Consider the following 20,164-nt stretch of genomic DNA (forward strand, 5'->3'; position numbering starts at 1 on the left):
AATGGTGTAAGTCATTGATGTATCGCTGGGTGAACACTTTTGTAAAAGCTAAAAAGCTCCTAAATTTTATAGACATTTCCATTTACAATGAAAAAAAATGCCCCCTTTCACCCTGGTAAGCATGGCAGTTTCTTAATTAGAAGAGCAACACTTCCATCTGAAATAGTTAAAGCTAATATTGATCTCAAGTAATGTTAACAATATAATGCTCTTGAAAAGAATCTATAAACCACAAAAAAGAAAGTGACACAGATTCTTAAAACACTTAGATAAGCTTTTTCTAGACATTAATCATGTATAAACTTCCTCATAAAACCTTCCCTTTTGTACTCATTTACACTTTCAAATCTAATTATAGCCCATTGTCATTTTAAAGATCAAATCCCAACTGTTTCATGGTGTGCTTTCTTTCTAATTAAGTATTTGAGACCAAAGAGACTCAGGCTGCAGCTACATCATCTCAATTTTCACAAGCTGACATGCATCAGGAAAATACTTCTTGATTATTTCCCTAACAGCTTTGATGTGAAGGAAAAAAAAACCCCACTGAGCTGGGTACATTGCCCCCACATGCTCTGGGGTCAGCAAATGTGGCTAGTAGGCACAGATGTTTAAAACCAGAGTTTCTGCTACACTGCTAGCAATAACCTAAATCAATATAGCATAACAACACAAGCCGGTATGTGGTGAGTGATGAAAAATAGCTGTGTAGATGGAAAATGATACAGAACAGCCATGTTATCTGGAGATAAAAATATAATCTTATAACACACCTGGGCCGGAAGTTTTAACGCTTGCACACAAAGCAAGCAAGCAAGAAACCAAGGATAAAAGCAATTTTTGCTTTAACTCTACTGTCATGCCCTCTGCTAATAGGTTGCAACAGAATGACTATTTGGAGGGTTAAGCATTCTGAGAAGATTGCCATAATTGCCTGGCCTTATTTGGTGATGTCATGACATTTATAATAAAACATAAGGTATGCATCACACAAAAGGAGAACTGATCCTTTTTTTTTTTTTTGCTTTCTAGAGATCAACAAAAGTGCCCTTGACTGATTGAGAAGGGTTTTAAAGTTACCTGTGAAAACACTTTAAAAATAACTCCTCAGGCAGCTTGTCTGAACTCTGAAATGTTAGTATAGCTCTCAATATCCCAACAGAGGGGAAAAAAAAAAAAACCTCACACCTGCACTTATTGTCCTCTTTAAAAAATAAATTCTGAAAAAAGTGGTGCGAATGCTCACTGATTTTTAAAGCCAATTACTATGGAGAACTTACGGGATCTTTTTTATGGAGCATATCAAACCCTAAAACAAAGGTACTCAATGTCTAAATAATTCTCACTATTACATGCAAATAAGAAAGTTTGTCAAAATTGCTATTACTAAATATGTTCCAATTACTGATTTACTTTAAATGAGAAGCCTATAAATTCCTAAAACGCATTCAATACAAAGAATGATACAACAATGAGAAGGTAAGCCTTCAGGGGTCCCTCATATTTCACATTCTTGGAAATGAGCAAACTGTGAATTCCATTTATTTATTTATTTCTCTCAATTGTTCTAATGTCCACATGCCCACAAAGGATATCATTCTGTCAGACATTTACCCTATCCACAAAGAGAACTCTTGTATCATGGGGTTTGGCCTGCAGTTTTAGAAAGAATAAAAATATGCAAATAGAAATCACACTTGCAGTTTTGTTTTGTGAAAGTCTGGAGTGAGAAGTCTCTGGTGAGCAGAGAGAAAAGGTTAGCAATTTTTAATATCCAAAATGATCAGTCATTCACTATTCACATCTCCGGTGAACTACATAATGTCAATGATGTCACAAAAGCAAGGCAGAGAATAAAAGTCCTAACAGATTTAATTCAGTGGGAAAAAAAATGCCTAGAAGAATTTTTTCGTCTCCCTCTAGAGCACTTTAGTTTTGCACATCATACATTTTATAATTCTTAATTTATATTCAGTAACGATGCTCTCTCTGGCTTTAAGACCTTACCCAGTTTCTCCATCTGATGCTTCAAAGGATTTTGTTGTTGCTATTTTCTAGTTTAAAAACGAGTGGTTCTCACTTCATTCAAAAGAAACATGATGCCTTGAAGAAGATGTGGCCAACTTCTCGTGGTGGAAATTATTATTTCTGAATAGTAACAATACCTGCTTTATGAGGGTACAGAAGCGGTGCTAAGCATTATATACCCATACCCCAATTCATTCTCACAGCCCTCAAATGGCCAAACTTAGGCTTGGAGATATTGTGAAATTTTCCCAGAGTTACAAATAACTAAATTTCTGAAGATCTGGCACATTTTGTCAATCTTGAAGAGCAGAGAAATAACCATTAATTTACTCGTTTATTCAATTATTCAACAAATGCTCCCTAACAGACTACTAAGTACCAACTATAGAGTTAGATGTGGGAATATAAACTGGAACAAGTTTGATTCCTGTCCTTAAGGACTTTACCTTCTAGTTTGGAAGAGAAACCATGAAATAAACATGGTGTTACCACAGATACTTACAGGCCCAAGAAGTGGAACTCACACAGGAGCCCTGAAGGACATGAAATTGAAGCTATCTTCTTCTAATTAACAAATGTTTATACTAATAACAGAGTAGAAAACATGAGGTAAGCCCCACCAAAAAATACTTATTTTGTATTTACGGCACCAACATAAAATAATAAAAGTAAAAATCAATCATAATATTTTTGAAAATTGGGTAATATAATATTTATCTTCTGAAAATTTTCATGGAATTGAGCTTTTCATTTTGGATTGGTGTAGGTACAGCCAAATTGTGATGATGCTAATTTAAGGGATCCTATTTGCTGTAATAGTTGGAAACCTCAATGCTGAATATTAGTTATACCAAAAAATAACTAGTGATTCAAGAATCAAAACTGAATCTGATAAAATATATATTCAGTAACTGAAATAAGCATCTTCATGTTTGCCATTGAATGACTGGCATCCACCTTTCATCTACTGAAAACTCTGCATTAGATATTAAATGTTAAAAACTGCTACTGGGAATGCAAGCCTAAGCACTTCTTCCAAAGAAATTTGGAGTTTGAGCCTGGTAAATTTCCATAAAAGAGCTTCAGGGTGTAAAATCAGGGCCTTCTCTCCAGATAAACACTCTACAGAAGTAATTGAACTTCTTTATAGAACAGACAACAGACAAAGACAACTTCTCTCACATTGGTGGAGTGATCTGAACGTCAAACCAAATACCAAGGTCACAGGTACAAAAAGGTGAAGCACGGATTTTGCCATCCATGCTAAGACTTTGATTTCTGTCCCATATAGTTGAAGAGTAGGCCTATTTTTAGTCTCTCATCATTAATGCCATTACACTTAACACTATCTTAAATTCTGCGCTAATGAAAATTTCTCAGAAATACGAGTGTTTTAAGATGCTGGGTTTGCTTAAGCTCATTTAGTACAGTGTGTTATCATTTCTATGCAGAGTTCTCTTTTTCCTATAAGATTGTCAGTTTCTGTAGAGCAAAATCTGGTTCACACAATGATCAACATGGAGCTGGTGCTCAAAATGTATGGCCTGAATAGAACTGAATACGTATCCCTAATTTCAAAGTATTTTGTACCTTTCATAGTTTACTTAAAAAGCAGACAAGCTACCAATTTCACATTCGCTGCCTCTATTGGTGTGTTCAAGGCTATGAAATTTTGCCTATCACATTTCCCAAGATGCAATAAATCAGTTTCAAAGACATTTTAACGCACTCAAGAAAAGAAGCTTCTGAGGGAAAGGTCATTGCTTTCATGTTAACATTATTATTTTTCAAGACCGTATAGTCACAAAAGACTTTCTATGGCTTGTCATAATTGAGACTGAAAAATTTTATGACTGCCATTCACCTTTTATTAAATAAATAGCATTACATAAATACAATTATACTAGCAATACAAAATAGAACTTCTAAATCACTTATAAAACTCAGGTCTTTTTCTATTCTCTCACTTTCCTAAAATGGTTTATTTAATACTTTTAATATTTTTCTAGAATATATCAGCCACTGACTTAGAGTGTGAGCTCGCTCAAAGTAAAAGTTTAAATCTTCATCATTTGACTATCATGAGAATAAATAACTAATATTTACAAAGCACTCAAGTTATTTACAGAAGGCATTTTTATATAAATACTATTACTTCTACATGCTATTTTTAATACTTTAAGATAACAACATTAAGAAAAATTTACTCACTTCTGCTATAACAATGTTTCCAGTGAAAATCCTCTAACTTGAAAGTCAATTTGGGATATCTCAAAAGAGGTAAAATTCTGAATAATAAAGGAATCTATTAAATATGTCCTTAAAGCAATATTAAGATTTTAGTTTACTAAAATTAATACATTCAATATAAGCATTGTCATATGTTGACTTAGAATTTGCTAACAAAATAGCCATATATGAATAAAATGGAAAACACATAAAGGTAAAATCTTTTTTTTTTTTTTTCAAGATTGGCACCTGAGCTAACAACTGTTGCCAATCTTTTTTTTTCTGCTTTATTTCCCCCAAATCCCCCTTAGTACATAGTTGTATATCTTAGTTGCAGGTCCTTCTAGTTGTGGCATGTGGGACGCCACCTCAGTGTGGCTTGATGAGCGGTGCCATGTTCATGCCTAGGATCCAAACTGGCAAAACCCTGGGACACCGCAGTGGAGCACATGAACTTAACTATCCAGCCACAGGGCTGGCCCCCTAAAATCTACTTCGATTAAACTAAGCTTACACTGTTCTATAAAGAACGCAAATGATACTGATACCAAATGGAGACAATACCTTCTACACAGATTTATCATTAGTGCTGGATAAATTGGTGAATAGTTAATTCTGAATTCTAGTATAACAAAAAGCAAATCCCTAATTGTCTAAGTTCAATAATCATCTGAAATACTGTCCCTACCTGGGGATACAACAGGCAAGAGTACACAAAATGCATCGAGCAAATCGAGTGAAACTCCCAGACTGTGTCGTCTTAGGAACTGGGCCATTTATGAGTGTCAAAGGTTTTCCTCACCACAGTTCAGAGTATTAATCAATGTCTTCTACTTACAGGAGGGTCTGCATCCTCAGCATAAACGGTTGTGATAGGCGTACCCTTGACAGCATCTGGAGCCACCATCCCTTTGTAGATTCGTTTACTAAATACTGGAGGATAATCATTCATATCCTGTAAAACACAATTAAGAGTTTAGTGCTTCACTTGAAACCGGGTTAACCACACAGTTACTAGACCAGCTCCCTCTCTTCATATCACACAACCCATTTGCCACTGTCAGACTTCCGTCCTCTCAATTCCATTACTCTCACGTCAGAATGGCACCCAAGAGGAGATTTTGAGTTCCTATAAAACATTAATGTGTGTGATCTCAATTGAAGGCCATTCCACTTGAGTAAACAGTTTGTCACTCCCCTACCCCACCAAATACACCTTTTAGATACTAGAGTGATGCTTAAAATTTTCTCTGAAGATACTTCTAATAGTATGATACAGTTTTGAACTTTGAAAACAAGAAAGAATAAATTTTATAAAAAGTGCCATTCTATGAGACAGGCATAGAAGATGTCTTTTGTTGTTGTTGTTGTTTTTAAAAAGCTTTTTAAAGTTTCTGTTGCAGCCGAAAATTCTTTATATACTTAGCAAATGATATGATTAGAACATTTCAAATGCAAACTGTGAAATATCCTTTGCTCCCATCTTACATTTTCACAAATGGAAAATGGTTTAAGGATGTTTTCCCTATAGCACAATAGTGTGCTAGGATTAGATGTTCTTATAGACAGAAAACAATGTTAATTTACTTAAGGATTTTTTCAAAATAATTTCTATACATCTTTTTAATTTTCACAAGGCAGTGATATAAGTGCATTGTTATTCATGTAGTGTCACTCATTAAACAAATATTTATCAAATTCCTCCCACTTTTATGACCCAATGCTACCCACTGAGGATACTGTGATGACTCAAGAAAAAGAAGTCCCTGACTTCATGTCACTTAACTGTCATTTGACAGATAAAGAGACCGATTCTGCAGATGGGTTAGTGACTTTGCCTAAATTAATCTACTTGTTTGGAAGAGCCAAACAAATAAATCTGATCACCTAAGAGTAAGACCATTTTTTTCTCAATCATTTTATCTTTTAAGAACAAGAGTACATCATTTTTTTTTTTCCTCAAAAATAATGCTCTTTAACATGGCTGATTCATATTTCTTTTGTTTTCAAGATTGGCACCTGAGCTAACAATTGTTGCCAATCTTTTTTGGCTTTTTCTCCAGTACTGATTCATATTTCTTAAATTTACTTATTTTAAAATAACCATTATACCCTGCATTGTTTTGGGCCAAGTATATTTGAATCCAAGGCTAAATTTGGTGATTATCTTACTCTCCAAGTCATCTTTTTCTCACTTGCTATTAAAAACAAAAGAAAAAATTATTCTGCATAGTCTTTGATAGTTGCTCTGATACAACAGTTTTCCTGTACAATATGAATGGGAAACACACTAATTAACTGATTATAAAACCTCTTTTTGCAAAGAGTTCAGGATAATTATCTATTACAATCAAACAGAGCTCACTTTTATGTTCATAATACAGTTGACTTCTGAGTTACGAACATGAAAAACCCTGCAGACTCTAATAAGAATTAGGAAGTGTTGAACTACGAGCAAAACTGAAAAATAAAAAATATCATTTCTTCTGTCTTGATATATAGTATTCACAACCTCCTCTGTAAAAACAGAAGGCTTTCTTTATAAATTGTGAGCTTTTGAATCTAAACAAGTAAATGAACCAAGGAAGCACTGGTTTTCTATAATGAGGGCAGCATTGCGTATTGATCTTGAGGTTCCAGACAGGGCGTAAATATATAAAACGCTTGCATGCACACTTCCTCTTGCTCTTTTCAAGAGTGCCAATTAATTTAACGAGTGAATCTCGTAACCGAAGGGGTAGAAATCCTCTTGTACCCTAAATTGTAACTTAGGTTAGGAAAGGAGCCCAATCGTCTCCTGTGTATGAGTTTCCAGTGTCATAAACTCATTATCTCAATACGTTCCTATAAATTTTCTTCTTCTTTTTTCCCCTCAACGGACATTTAAAACCTTAATGTTACAAGGTACTTTTGGTTTTTTTGCAGGGAAAGATTCCGCCTGAGCTAACATCTGTTGCCAATCTTCCTCTTTTTTCCCCCTCTCTAAAGCCCCTGGTGAGTGGCTATACACCTTAGTTGTAAGTCCTTCTAGTTCTTCTATGTGAGCCACTGTCACAGCATGGCAACTGACAGACAGGTGGTGTGGTTCCGTGACCAGAAAACGAACCCAGGCCACCAAAGCAGTAAGAGTGATGAACTTTGACCACTAGACCTTCAGGGCTGGCTCACAGGGTACTTTTTGCATAATCTGATTCTTCAGGAAAAAAATGCGTGACTTTTCAGTGATCTCAATACAGCTGTTAACAGTGCAGAGTACAGCGACCTTTTCTTGCTGGAAACTATTCACTGGATTCACCTTCTAATTGAATGCACAATGGACGTTTTTATCATCTAGCCTCACAAACTGATTAGATACAAACCTAAGGCTGTAAATAACTGAAGACTATCAAGAGATTGGTATCATCCCCTTTAGTTTGCTTGCCATTGACAGGATGAAGAATAAATCAATACACTTATTGCAGCAGTATTTCTTTTTATGATACAATGTACATATTTTGGGATTAGAATCCTTTACTGTGGCTAAAATATGCAGCCAGTGCATATAGTTCTTGCACAATGCATTATTTCAAATGGGAAAATTTATTGAAATGCAATGCCAACGAGCATAATCAATAGTTCATTATATTTATGCTCCGGGGATGTCTGAAGAAAAACATACATAAATTTGCTTCTGTACGAACGCTCTATTATGCAGCAAATTAAGGATAAGCGCCACGGTCCCATTATTCCACTAGAGGGCAGTATTGGCAAAAAGAAATTTCCCTTTCTGTCCTCTTGTTAACAATTTTATCAAGACCCATAATAGTTTGCTTTCTGCGGTTATAATTTTTGTTGGTCGGAATAAAAATTACTTTTCATGTTTCTAAAGAGTATTCTGAATTTTACCATGGTTCTCAACCATGCTTTTCTCAGGAAAAGAAATGGTGTGCCAGTAAACTTGGAATTTGTTTCCATGTACCATGAAAATAAAAGCACACCTGAAGGTACAGTTAGCTAGGAGGAAGAAAATGAGTTTCATTTATTTATTTTCTAAATTAAAGTGTAAAATAATCACAGAAACCATTTCTACTTTGCAGACCACAGATTTAAAAACCTTTTTTAATGAGCATACTAGGAAAACAGGAACGTGCTGACGAGATTACAAATTAACAGCAAGTTCTCCATAAAACGTAAAGGGAAAGAGATAATGAAAATTTTGATTTTCTGGAATCATGGGTAAAAACTTTTCTGGATAAGAGGCTTTTTTTGTGATAAAAGAGAACTAACTGGTTATACTCTGATCATCTGTGAAAAAATAATGAAAATGTACAGAATGCTGGCCCTGGTCTTAAACAGTCACACGTGCTCCATGGGGAGACACAGACGTGGGTGCCAGTGAGTGGAATGACTTCCGTTACGACTAGAGTACATTCTCTAGCGTTAGCACTGTCCACGAAGAACTGTTTCGCTGCCCTGTGCTCCAAAATCTCTTGAGGTTTATGGAGCTGATAACTCGTCTTCCTGGCAGAGTACCCAGTTGATTTCTCCCCTGCCTGTTACCAGTTCTGTTTTCCATTACCAGACACCCAGTTGCTGTTTCTTGTATAATCCACCTGTTTGGTCCCTCTCAGTTTCTCTGCTTGTTGCTTTTTCTTTTCTAAATTCTCTCCCTTGTCTTGCGGTTTTGCACATAGGATCAAAAAGGCCCCATCCCTAACCAAACAAATCTTTCTTTGTCTATTTTGCATGAGGCTCTCAATTAAACATCTCATTTTTTTCTGGATCAAAACCTATACTAGAAGCTTCCTTCTTAGCTGCCTAAATTTGTTTTTATTTTGTTTGAGTTTTATTTCTGAGCTGGGATTCTTGGGAGCAAGTATATCCCTGACGTAGAGGTGATCAAAGTCACACTTTGCCACAAGTAGCAAAATGTACACCACGGCTCCAGCATCACAAATATCGATGGAGCTCCTGCTGTGCATTAGGCTGTCCTTTAGATGCTGGGGGTATGCTTACCACCAAGAAAGGCAGAGTGCCTGCTGGTATTGAGCTTACAGCTTAGTGTGGAAAGCAAAAATTAAACAAATAATATTGAGTGTGATGGATGTTATGAAAGAGGAAGTACAAGGATATGACAACAGCATATAGCGAGGAGTTTAACTAAATTTAACATAAGATGCATCTCTGTTATCTGAGAAAATGCCCCATCACTCACGCACTCTGGCAGGTAAAACAGTCCCTCAAGATTGATGGCTGTGTTGTGGGAGGATGACACTGCACAATGTTGACAAACCCAGTGATTTAATACATCATTCCATTCCTATCCGGTCTTCCTGTTTGGGAATGGTAATGTGGGGAGAAAGGAGCTGATAAGTTTTTGGAATTTTTCCTGAGTCTTGACACTGTAGTCAATTGGGAGAACATGTGCATATTCTGAGCTAGAATCTTTGCACAGATTCTGTCTAACCATATCACCCTATTTCAGACTTTCTTACACTTGCATAATAATTATATTTGTGCATGCATGTGTGTGCATATGGTTTATTTTTACTGTATGTCAGGCATTATTCTAAGTGTGTTAAATTTAGACAAATTAGTTTGTCTAAAATATGTTAGCTATTATTATTACTATTATTTTAAATATAAGGAAACTGAAACTTAGAGAGATTAAGTTGCTCATGGATATCCAGCTAATAAAGGATAAAGCTATGATTTAATTCTGGTAGGTCAGATCCCGAAGGAATCATTCTGATATTTACAGGTGAGGAGAAATGGAACTGGTAAAGTCATCAAAAGATTATGTATAAGATGGCTTGAATAGGATTTTTCACTAAAAACTCCACACACAACGTTTTAAAGATCTCTGTCCAAAAATATTTTACATTTTTAAAATTCTTTCAACTAGTTACTACACTTTTATCTTGACAACCTAGTGAGCATCTAAACATTGCATCATGTTAATTTACTTCCCTGAAGATAATTTTTATAATTATTTATAAAGCTGTTTTTTTTAGGTAAAAAGAGAGAAACTTATAGCATTTGTACTTGTACATTTAAAACAATAACTTATTCCATAATTAACTTCACCAATAGCTATTTTCACTAAAACCTGAAAAAGATTTCCCCACATTTCATTCTTTGGAAAATTCGTCCTATCAGAAGCTTTATAAACAAAAAGAATCCCATAATGAATTTTAGGAAATGTGGGAAGTTATATTCTATTTTCTTGAGATTCACAGTGTACACTAGCATATTGAAGGCTCCTATATGAAGCCCTGCAGTGTAGAAATCTGTTTACTTGTGCATATCTCAGTGTTTCCCAAATCTGTTTCTTTACGAACTTCTTTGTCTGTGAGACACTCATCACCATCTTGTGGAGCTGGCGCTCTCTGAAATACAGCCTGAGAGAACCTGAAAATGTTGAAATATTGAAGGCATAAACTATCACTGTTTGGAATATTGTATGACTTTGGTGACTTCAAGTTTTCAGAGAATATATTGAGAATTCCAATGCATTGAGAGTCCCCCCCTCCAACCCCCATCCATCGCAGCCAGTTCATCAGGGTGGAGATAGGAGCTACAGAGACAACGGGACTGAGAATAGTGATAGTGCTTAGAAGAAACTGGTATCCACAGGGCACATCAGCATGCGTTGCCCCACTGGGAGGCAGTTCAATCTGGAGATCTGTGGCAATAGTAAGCCTGGTCTCGTGTGCTTTGGCAAGCAGGGGAGAATGTGATAATCACTGAAGCGTAAAAGACTTAATCATGTATACAGGTAAGCCACTTTCCTGGGACTCCCAGAAATCAGTAGTGATATTTGGGGAGCCACGAGAGAGACCCATAGAAATATAAATTATTACTGCTTATGAGATACTATTTTTAACTCTGGACATGGATAATTTCATTTGTTTCCCCTAGTTTGGTTCTTTTTATTTTTTGTGCATAAGAAAGATTGGCCCTGAGCGAATATCTGTTGTCAACCTTCCTCTTTTTGCTTGAAGAAGATTGTCGCTGAGCTAACATTTGGGCCAATCTTCCTCTCTTTTGCATGTGGGACACCACCACAGCATGGATTGATTAGCAGTGGGTAGGTCTACACCCGGGATCCAAACCCGTGAACCCTGGACCACCAAAGTGGAGGGTGCAAATTTAACCACTATGCCACCGGGCCAGCTCCTCTAGTTTCGTTCTTTAAAGGAAACATGTTATATCTTAGGCATAAAACTCTAGAATAGCAGGGTATATTGATACTTAGGAAACTATCTGACTCAGCCTCATGACAAGCTATTCCTGATGTATCCACACTCTTTAAACCTGGCAGTGAATACATTAGAAAGAACACACCAGTGAGAACATGACAATGCAGAACAGAATTGAGGGAAATATTTGAAGGTCATAGTTCAAAACAAGTGTTTTCCCTAAGGGAAAAATCAGCAAATTGTAAAAAATAATCATCACTCCGTTAGATCATACTTCCCTTAGCTGGTTCATTGAAATCATCTTTTATTCAATTTCCTCCCTCCAGAGCCAGTGAAGGAAGGATGCTGTAAATCTTGAAATGTCCAGTGTTTCTGATTTGTTTGAGTCCAGGACTACTTCTTGGTCTCTCAAACCACAAGCAACATCAAGGCTTCATTTGGTGTCTGACTAAGGCTCTGTTTGGTCTCTGACCAAAACAAAACCAAGATTCTACCAATACTGTCACCATGGAGCATCAATGGCACATCACTGCCCATCAAGTGTCCATGGTATGGCAAATGCTGCCTTGGTACTGGGCATTGAGTTGCTATCTAAAAATGTCATCCTCTTTCCTATATTCTATGGAGGAAGCATGTATTGTCTTCCTGGAGGAGGAAACTCCTCTTAAAGATGAAAATGCTAGCTCCATCTTCCAGAACACACTGTATTTCCCATCAACCTCAGTCCTTGTGGATGTTCTATCACTTCTGATCGTTCCACCTATCCCTACCTACTCCCATACCTGCACCTCTAAGATAAGCAAACACAGCCAGGGCTAAATCCAGACTCCTTCCTTCCCAGAGGCATCTCCCTGATTCTCTCCTACTCCTATGCAGCCATTCTATCTAAAATTACAATCAGCAGAACGACTTAAGTCATCTGCCTATCTTAGACAAGCCCTTTACAAAGTCCTGTCCATGCTGCCCAGTATCATATATCCATTTGCATATTTCAACTTTTTTGACAGTATTCAGTGTTGGGCTTACTATAGAAAACAGACCTTTTCTTTCCATGTATTTTCTGTATTCTATATTACAACTCAGTTTGTAAGGGCAGGTTTTTCTCTGGATTTTATGCTTTAAACTGTTTAGAATTTTATTTTTATTTTCCAGGGATTTACCTACATCATCTAGTTTACTATTATCACAGATTCAATTCTTCTAGATATTCAATAAATGTACAATGAAAACAGCCTTGTTTATCACTGTTCTACAAAGACTTTGCAACAAAAATACATATTATTTTTATGATCATCATTGGTGTTGTTTCAGATCCCTGAAATTTGACACCAAGAAAGCTCTTTGCAGGTGTCTGTGATAAAATTCTATTTTCTTTGTACTGTGAAAATATTTCTCCTTCTAAATATTACTTCAATTTTCCCATTCTCACTTCAATTTTAAATAAGTTGAATGGGCTAGACATTAAGTGCTTGATATTTCTTTTTCTCTTGCGTACAAAAGAAATTGTTTCTGTTCATTTTCAAAGAGAGATCTTCAAGATGCTTTCCCTGTGGTGACTGTTTTGGGCAGAAATATCTCTTAGCAAATACCATGCAATTATGTTATCAGCAAGACAGTTTGTCAGTGCTGCAAGTAAACAGACCAATAGCAGAAAATTTACAAGCTTGGGAAAGATCTGCATTTGTGGAGAAATGAGAATTGTACTCCATTCTTTGCTTCAAAACAAACAAGCATGATATTTTTATGCACCCAATAGTATACAATAGAGTTTTAAAGTTCTATTTGTGATAACCTCACCCTGAGTGATCAGCAGGAAGGAATTCAAGTGTCAGCCTGTGTTTGGGGAAATAGTCTGCAAATCTTGTTATGCTTATATCATCTTGAAAAACAAAAAAAACAACTGATATTGAAATGTCTAGAATTAAATATTCATTATGTTTTGTTTTTAAATGTACAATAAATCAGAAATAATTTTGTATAAGTCAGGAAGACTGGACCAATGAATTAGTTTGACTTGTCTAAATAAGACAAAGCAATGAGACAACAAAAATCAGATCAACACTGTCCTATTTCTGAAGAAAGAATGAGCTCATCAGTAACTCCTTCCCACAGGCTGGTGAGTGCTACCCCTATATCAAAATAAAGAGGTGGTCAGGGAACATGAAGTGCATTTTAAGAGACTCGAGTCCCAGATAGAGAATGAAGATTATTTAATCCACATCTTACTTGTTTAGATGATATTTTTGACTCCAATTTGACTCCAGTGATTTCTCCTATCAAAAAACATCCAAGAAAACAAACCTAAACTGAATCCAGAGCAGCTGAGTCAAAGTCTAGGAGGGTTTATAACTCTCCATTACCAACCACATCCATCCTGAGAAAGAAGGCTGTTCCATTTGAGTATCCATCTCTGGCTCTGAGAAGACTAGGGGCAAGGTCATTAGCGGCAAGTCTTTTCTTCCCTTATCATCCAAATGGTCAGCAATTGGACCATTTTTTTAAATTTTAAATGTTTTTAGTGTTCAATTCCACCAAACCGTATGGTAGGCAAGGCTCAATCAGAGTAAGATGTCCTAAACTTTTCACCTGGTCCAGAAGCTATTTTGCTATAGTTAGTCCATTTAGATCAGACTCATCTTAGTCTTTTTCATCTTTTTTACTTATCATGACATCTTCATAACCACCAATATTATCATCTTCTAAAATGTTTTTGTAAACAGATTTCCAAATTTCTAAATGTCCCCTAACAGGCCCTTGGTATTTTTGTGTTCTCCCTTGATTCTTCCCTAGCCTATTAGAAAATCATTGTCTCAGGAAGAGAGATACAAACAAAAAAGCAGGTTACCCAAGAAAAGGTTTTGACTGTTCAAGTTCCGACTCTCAAAGAGGACTTAATGCTGAATAAAACTTTACCTTCCTGAAATATACATTTCCCACTCCCTGAAATTGATAAATTTCTTAGGGTAGAGAGACACTAAAGGGAAGAAGTAGGAACAGAGTTATTGTGGACCCCTGGGAAAGAAGGAATTCAGACCCTAATAAAACTCTGCAGACAGCTTTAGTGCATTTGAGAATGGAAGGGACTTATGTTCCTCTTTCCAAGGTAGTTTAGAGGAGACGGCAGGACTCCAGGGAAAAAATGGCACCATGCGTATACTGGCAGATAAGCCTAGGTCAAGTGTAGAGAAAAGGCAGTGGAATAATCCCTGTGTGCCACTTTGGTCGCAGGATTATCTAAAAATAAATAAACAGACCCAAAGATCTTACAGGCAATAACATTACAGCATTCACCTACATGATAAATACAGTTATGCTAATTACATACTGATGAAATCTTTAACAATCTTCTACATTTTCTATCAATATTTTACTGTCTGAGAAAACTAATAGAATTTATTATTTTTCAGTTAAATAATCAAATGAAAACTCAAGAAAAGTGATGATTCCTTATTCCATCATTTACACACTGCAGTGCCCTATAAAAATGAGCATTGTGGAAAAGTTTACCAACACATTGTGTACCTTATAACCTTGTGTACGTATTGCCGTCTACTGAAAACACCTTTCAAGAATTGGAGTAATCTCCAGAAAGCTAACTTTCTCTAATTCTAGGGAGAAATGCGTATATGATGCTTTCCCAATGGAAAAGGTACTCCTTTGGAAAGAAGTAGAGGAATCTGAAAGTCAAATGACCTTTATATACACTAATATTTGGGAACTGATGAATCTTTCCTCATGTCTTCTTTTAAGAGTATACTTAAAAATCACTGGAAACCCAAAAGGTTGAAGATGCCATGCTCTTTCAGGCAATCATTTGCACAGGGTATTATAATGAATGACACAGCACATCTAGAGAGGTTAACAAAGTCCCCAAGGTCATAGAACTTGAAAATGGCTGACACAGAACTTTCCCTCAGTTCCATCTGATTCCAAAGCTTATTTCATTCCAGAATCTTGGGTTCCAAACTAAACTTATTAGTTCTGAGGCCTTAGAACTCTTAATCTTTCTTTTTTAAATCAAAGGGTTTGGCTGAAGTTATTACCCGTAGTGCTGTGGAATTTGGAATAAACTGTAGTCTGGAGAAATTATGACTTGATTGAAATCACAGAGCTAATGGCAGACAGGCAGCCACAGTGTTTGAACTCTTATTTAGTGCTTCTTTCAAATCTACCTTTTACAGTCGAACAATATAGTTATTTCTCAAGCAAACCTTCATAAATACTTCACATCCAAAAATCTATGTTTTGGGTCTGGCTCCACTGTGTTGTTATGAATTGTTGCCCCCAAATATTATGGATATAGTATAAAAACCAGAAGTTACAAGTAGAGAGTAAAGTAGGCAACCAGCAGTCATCTATATTCCTTACCTTTACTATCACTGTGACAGTAGCAATACCAGGTGGCATTGTCCCATAAATATCAAAGGCCTCCACTAGAAAAGTGATACTTGCTTCCTGGTCTGGAAATGACTCATAGTCCAAACTCCTTAAAAGGGAGAGCTCTCCTGTAAATGGATGCAGTGCAAAAAAGTGCTTCACTTCTGGACTTCTTATCCGATAAGACACATTTGCTCCAAGGTCAACATCTTTGGCCTGTAACAAGTGAAACAGAAGAATGGTTATATCAGGTGTTACCAAACTAGAGGAATGCAGGACTCCTAGAAGTCATGTGTCAGCGCCTAGGACAGCCTGAATTTAAGGAGGACCAAAAGACATGTTTCAGAGAAAAGTACTTTTATTAAGTAATTTACCAGAGAGAAGGAGGAGGAGAGAGAGAAAGAGAAAAAGAGACAGAGACAGAGACCTATGAGATTTTGTCATTGTTGATCCTATTACTAGATTTATTTTACCTGAAAAATCACTTATTAAGAGAATCATACCACAGTAAAGAAAATAAATATTGTCATAAATGATTGCTTACTATTTCCTGCTGATTGTATAACCTTGAAAAATGTTTTAAATAAAAATAAATTTTATTGAGTGCTTCCCATAAACATGGTAGATTATTAAAGAACTATAAGAAATCTAAGGAAACATAAGCAGTAATTTCTTCTCATACGCATCTTATAATACAGCTCTAGAGATCACTCTATTGTAACTCCCTCCATTTAACTAATATTTATTGAGTAGTTACTATGCATGAGGTGCTGTAAGGATGCACAAGTTGAATCTAGACACAATTCTTGTCCTGGTAACTGCCTCAAAGAAGAAACATAACACAGATACCAAAATAGAAGGAAAAAAAGTGAGAGGTCAGCTGAAAGCTGTTCAGAATTGAGAGCGAAGCCGTCTAGCCGAGGGACAGGTTTTATGGAAGTCTTCTAGAATGACTGTTGTTTTCAGTGGTTCAGAGTGGCAAAGGCAACTCTGGTAGAAGACACAGAATGGAGCAAGAGTGGAATGGGGAAGACCAGGCTTTGCTAATGTGCGTGCAGAATGCAAACATCTCCTATGTCAACTTTAGTCTTGGCTCCTTCCAATCAATTATCGACATCACAGCTAGAAAGATATTATTAAAGTATAGATTTTACTATGTCATTTTCCTGCCTAAAATCCTGTTGTCTATTCCATTTTGGATCAAGCCCAGTCTCCTTAATACGGGGAGAAGGACCCATACATTTTCCAGCCCTTCAGTCCCTCACTCTCTCCTCTCCTCCACGATTTTGAGCAGGTTCTTTCCACTGCCTTAATAATGTTTCCTCCTCAGTGCTTGAATAACCCTTCCTTGCCCTCAGTTCATAGTTTAGAAAGTAACTTTCTCCAGGAAACGTTCTCTTTGTTCTGAAGATTAGGTTAGAAGCTCTACCTGTGATTTCCTAGGCCCATTGCCTTGAGGACCTCTGTTTTCATTACCAATTTACTTGTCTGTTTGCTACTCTAGACTGAAAATGTCACGAAGGCAGGAAATCTGTCCTGTTCAAGTTTGAATCTCCAAGGTCTAGCAGAGGACTTAGCTTACAATTAACACTGAAAATATGCTCGTTGAATGAAAGAATGAATGCATGAACAGATAAACAGAAGAATCAATGACAACATAATGGCCCTCTCCCTGGTCAGCATCTGCTGCTTTTAGATTTATTAATGTTTATTGCCTAAACATTTATTGAGCTGAATTATTAAATAAATACAATTTCTTAAAATCCATGCTAACAAAATTCAAGTTGTGGATTGCAGGTCAAGGAAGAACTAGAATTTTTTTTTTTTTTGAGGAAGATCAGCCCTGAGCTAACATCTGCTGCCAATCCTCCTCTTTGTGCACAGGAAGACTGGCTCTGAACTAACATCCGTGCCCATCTTCCTTTATTTTATATGTGTGATGACTGCCACAGCATGGCTTGACAAGCCGTGCATAGATCCGCACCCGGCCAACACAGGGCCGCCGAGTCAGAAAGTGTGCACTTAACTGCTGCACCACCAGGCCAGCCTCCAGAATTTTTTTTTTTCCAAAATATACTTCGTTGACCACGTGTATCAGAATTAAAGGGATGGTTGCTTAAAATGCAGATTTCAGGGCCAACCTAACTTAATGAATCAGAATGTTCAGAGTTTCTGATAATACTACAGCTGAGAACTGAAAAAAGAGGTTTGGATATAGAAACACTACTAAAAAGGAGAGTTAGACCTACGAAAAAATGCCAGTTGTGTATTGAAAGTAAAAAAAAAAATTACAAAATGATAGGCACAGGGATATCCTACTTTTGTAAAATATAGGGAAAATCTATACACATGTATATGTAATATATATATACACATATGTATATATGCACACACCCACAAACCTACATATTTAAATGTACGTAAATATTTATTTGATCATTTGTGTGAGAATAAAGATAAATGTGACAGAACACACATAAAAATTTACTTCGGAGGTACGAAGTGGGAGATTATTGACTTTTTCTTTATAACTACTGTATTGTCAATTTTAATAAGTATATAGCATTACTTTTTAAAATTAAAAATCTATTAAGTGTTATTTAATTTCCTACAAGTGCAACTTTCCTTCTCTTAATTTTTGGTGTATCACTGAAGTAGGGTTGTTAGATAAAATACAATATGTAGTATTTAAGAGATACTTATATTAAAAATTTACTCAGTTCACCTGAAATTGAAATTTAACTAGGCATGTTGTTTTTTACTTGCTAAATCTGGCAACCTTGTCCTAATGACTAATCTTATAATGTAGAATTTATGAAATTAATGCTTCTTCCACATACCTCTATTTGAAGGAAGGTAGTCCCAGCTGGCAGATTCTCTTCAACGACAACACTATATGTTGAATTGGTGAACACAGGACTATTATCGTCAATATCCAAAACCTTGATGGCCAGGGTGAGAGTTGAATGGCGAGGGTGTACCGCTCCATCGGTGGCCACAACCACAAGTTCATAGTAGTCCCTTACTTCTCTGTTAAGCTTCACTGCTGTGTAAATGCTCCCATTAGATGTGATGCGAAAAAGATTATTGAAGTTACCCAAACTGTAGTGCACTTGGCCATTTATTCCAGCATCAGGATCTGTTGCCTAAATGAAATTAGAAACAAAGAAATTCATATTGTACATTTTGTTACGCTTTTTCACATTGAGTTTTGTTATGTTGCCCTGCTGGAAGGGACTAGTTAATGAATTACGGCTGAAATATTTCTGACTGAATATTCTTTTTTCGCTAGAGAGAAAATTAAAAAGATAATGATAATGTAATGCAAAAGTCTAAAATAAGAAAAAAACATAGTTTAATTAATATTCTTCATTAAAAATAGGCATAACACAAATTGATATCATTAGCAATATTACATTATGACAGAAAACTTACATTAAAAAATATTGAATTTTCCAGTATTATTTCTTTCACAGATTTTGAATTCTAAAATTAAAAAACATATTTAATTTATAATTAGTTTAACACAACCTACTAAGTGACAACTTAAGATTCTATAGTTTTTTTTGTTTGTTTTAAAGATTTGCATCTGAGCTAACATGTTATCAATCTTCTTCTTATTATTGTTTTTTCTTCCTCTTCCTCTCCCTAAAGCCCCCCAGCACAGAGTTGTATATTCTAGTTGTAGGTCCTTCTGGCTATGCTATGTGTGACGCCACCTCAGAATGGCCTGATGAGCGATGCCATGTACACGCTGAAGATCCTAACTGGTGAAACCCTGGACGGCCGAAGCAGAGCACGCAAACTTAACCACTTGGCCATGGGGCCGGCCCCTCTGCAATTTTTTTTATTCAAGCACTTTATATATATATTACCTCATTTAATCCTCACAATGTTCTTATGACTAAATATAATTGGTCCCATTTTACAAATGAAAAAATAGTGGCTTAGGGAATTTTTGAAAAAATTTAATTAAGTTTTTAATTGAGGTAACATTGGTTTAACATCATATAAATTTCAGGTATACACCATTATATTTTGTCTTCTGTGTAGACTACATCATGTTCACCACCCAAAGACTAATTACCATCCATCACCACACACGTGTCCAGTCACCCCTTTCTCCTTCTCCCTCCCCTCTTCCCCTTTGGTAACCACCAATCTAATCTCTGTCATCTATGTGTTTGTTTGTTATTGGTTTTATCTTCTAGTTATGAGTGAGGTCATACAGTATTTGACTTTCTCCTTCTCAGTTGTATCTGTATATCCTCTTTGGAAAAATGGTTATTCTGATCTTATGCCCATTTTTTAATTGGGTTGCTTTTTTTGTTGTTAAGATGTATGAGTTC

At 36.1% G+C, this 20,164-nt stretch overlaps 1 protein-coding gene across 3 annotated transcripts in view; it reads right to left on the reverse strand.

Moving 5' to 3' along the window:
- The window catches only part of PCDH15 (protocadherin related 15), a 952,630-nt gene that overhangs the window by 153,444 nt on the left and 779,022 nt on the right, over nt 1–20,164 (reverse strand). For all 3 annotated transcript variants that reach the window (XM_070262649.1, XM_070262641.1, XM_070262642.1), the window contains 3 exons: nt 18,656–18,961; nt 15,807–16,031; nt 5,096–5,212 (listed from right to left, as the gene is read on the reverse strand). In XM_070262649.1, the coding sequence (XP_070118750.1) occupies nt 5,096–5,212; nt 15,807–16,031; nt 18,656–18,961 (648 nt within the window). The remainder of the gene's footprint in view (nt 1–5,095; nt 5,213–15,806; nt 16,032–18,655; nt 18,962–20,164) is intronic.

Source organism: Equus caballus, chromosome 1, assembly GCF_041296265.1.
Source record: "Equus caballus isolate H_3958 breed thoroughbred chromosome 1, TB-T2T, whole genome shotgun sequence".
Lineage (NCBI taxonomy): Eukaryota > Metazoa > Chordata > Mammalia > Perissodactyla > Equidae > Equus > Equus caballus.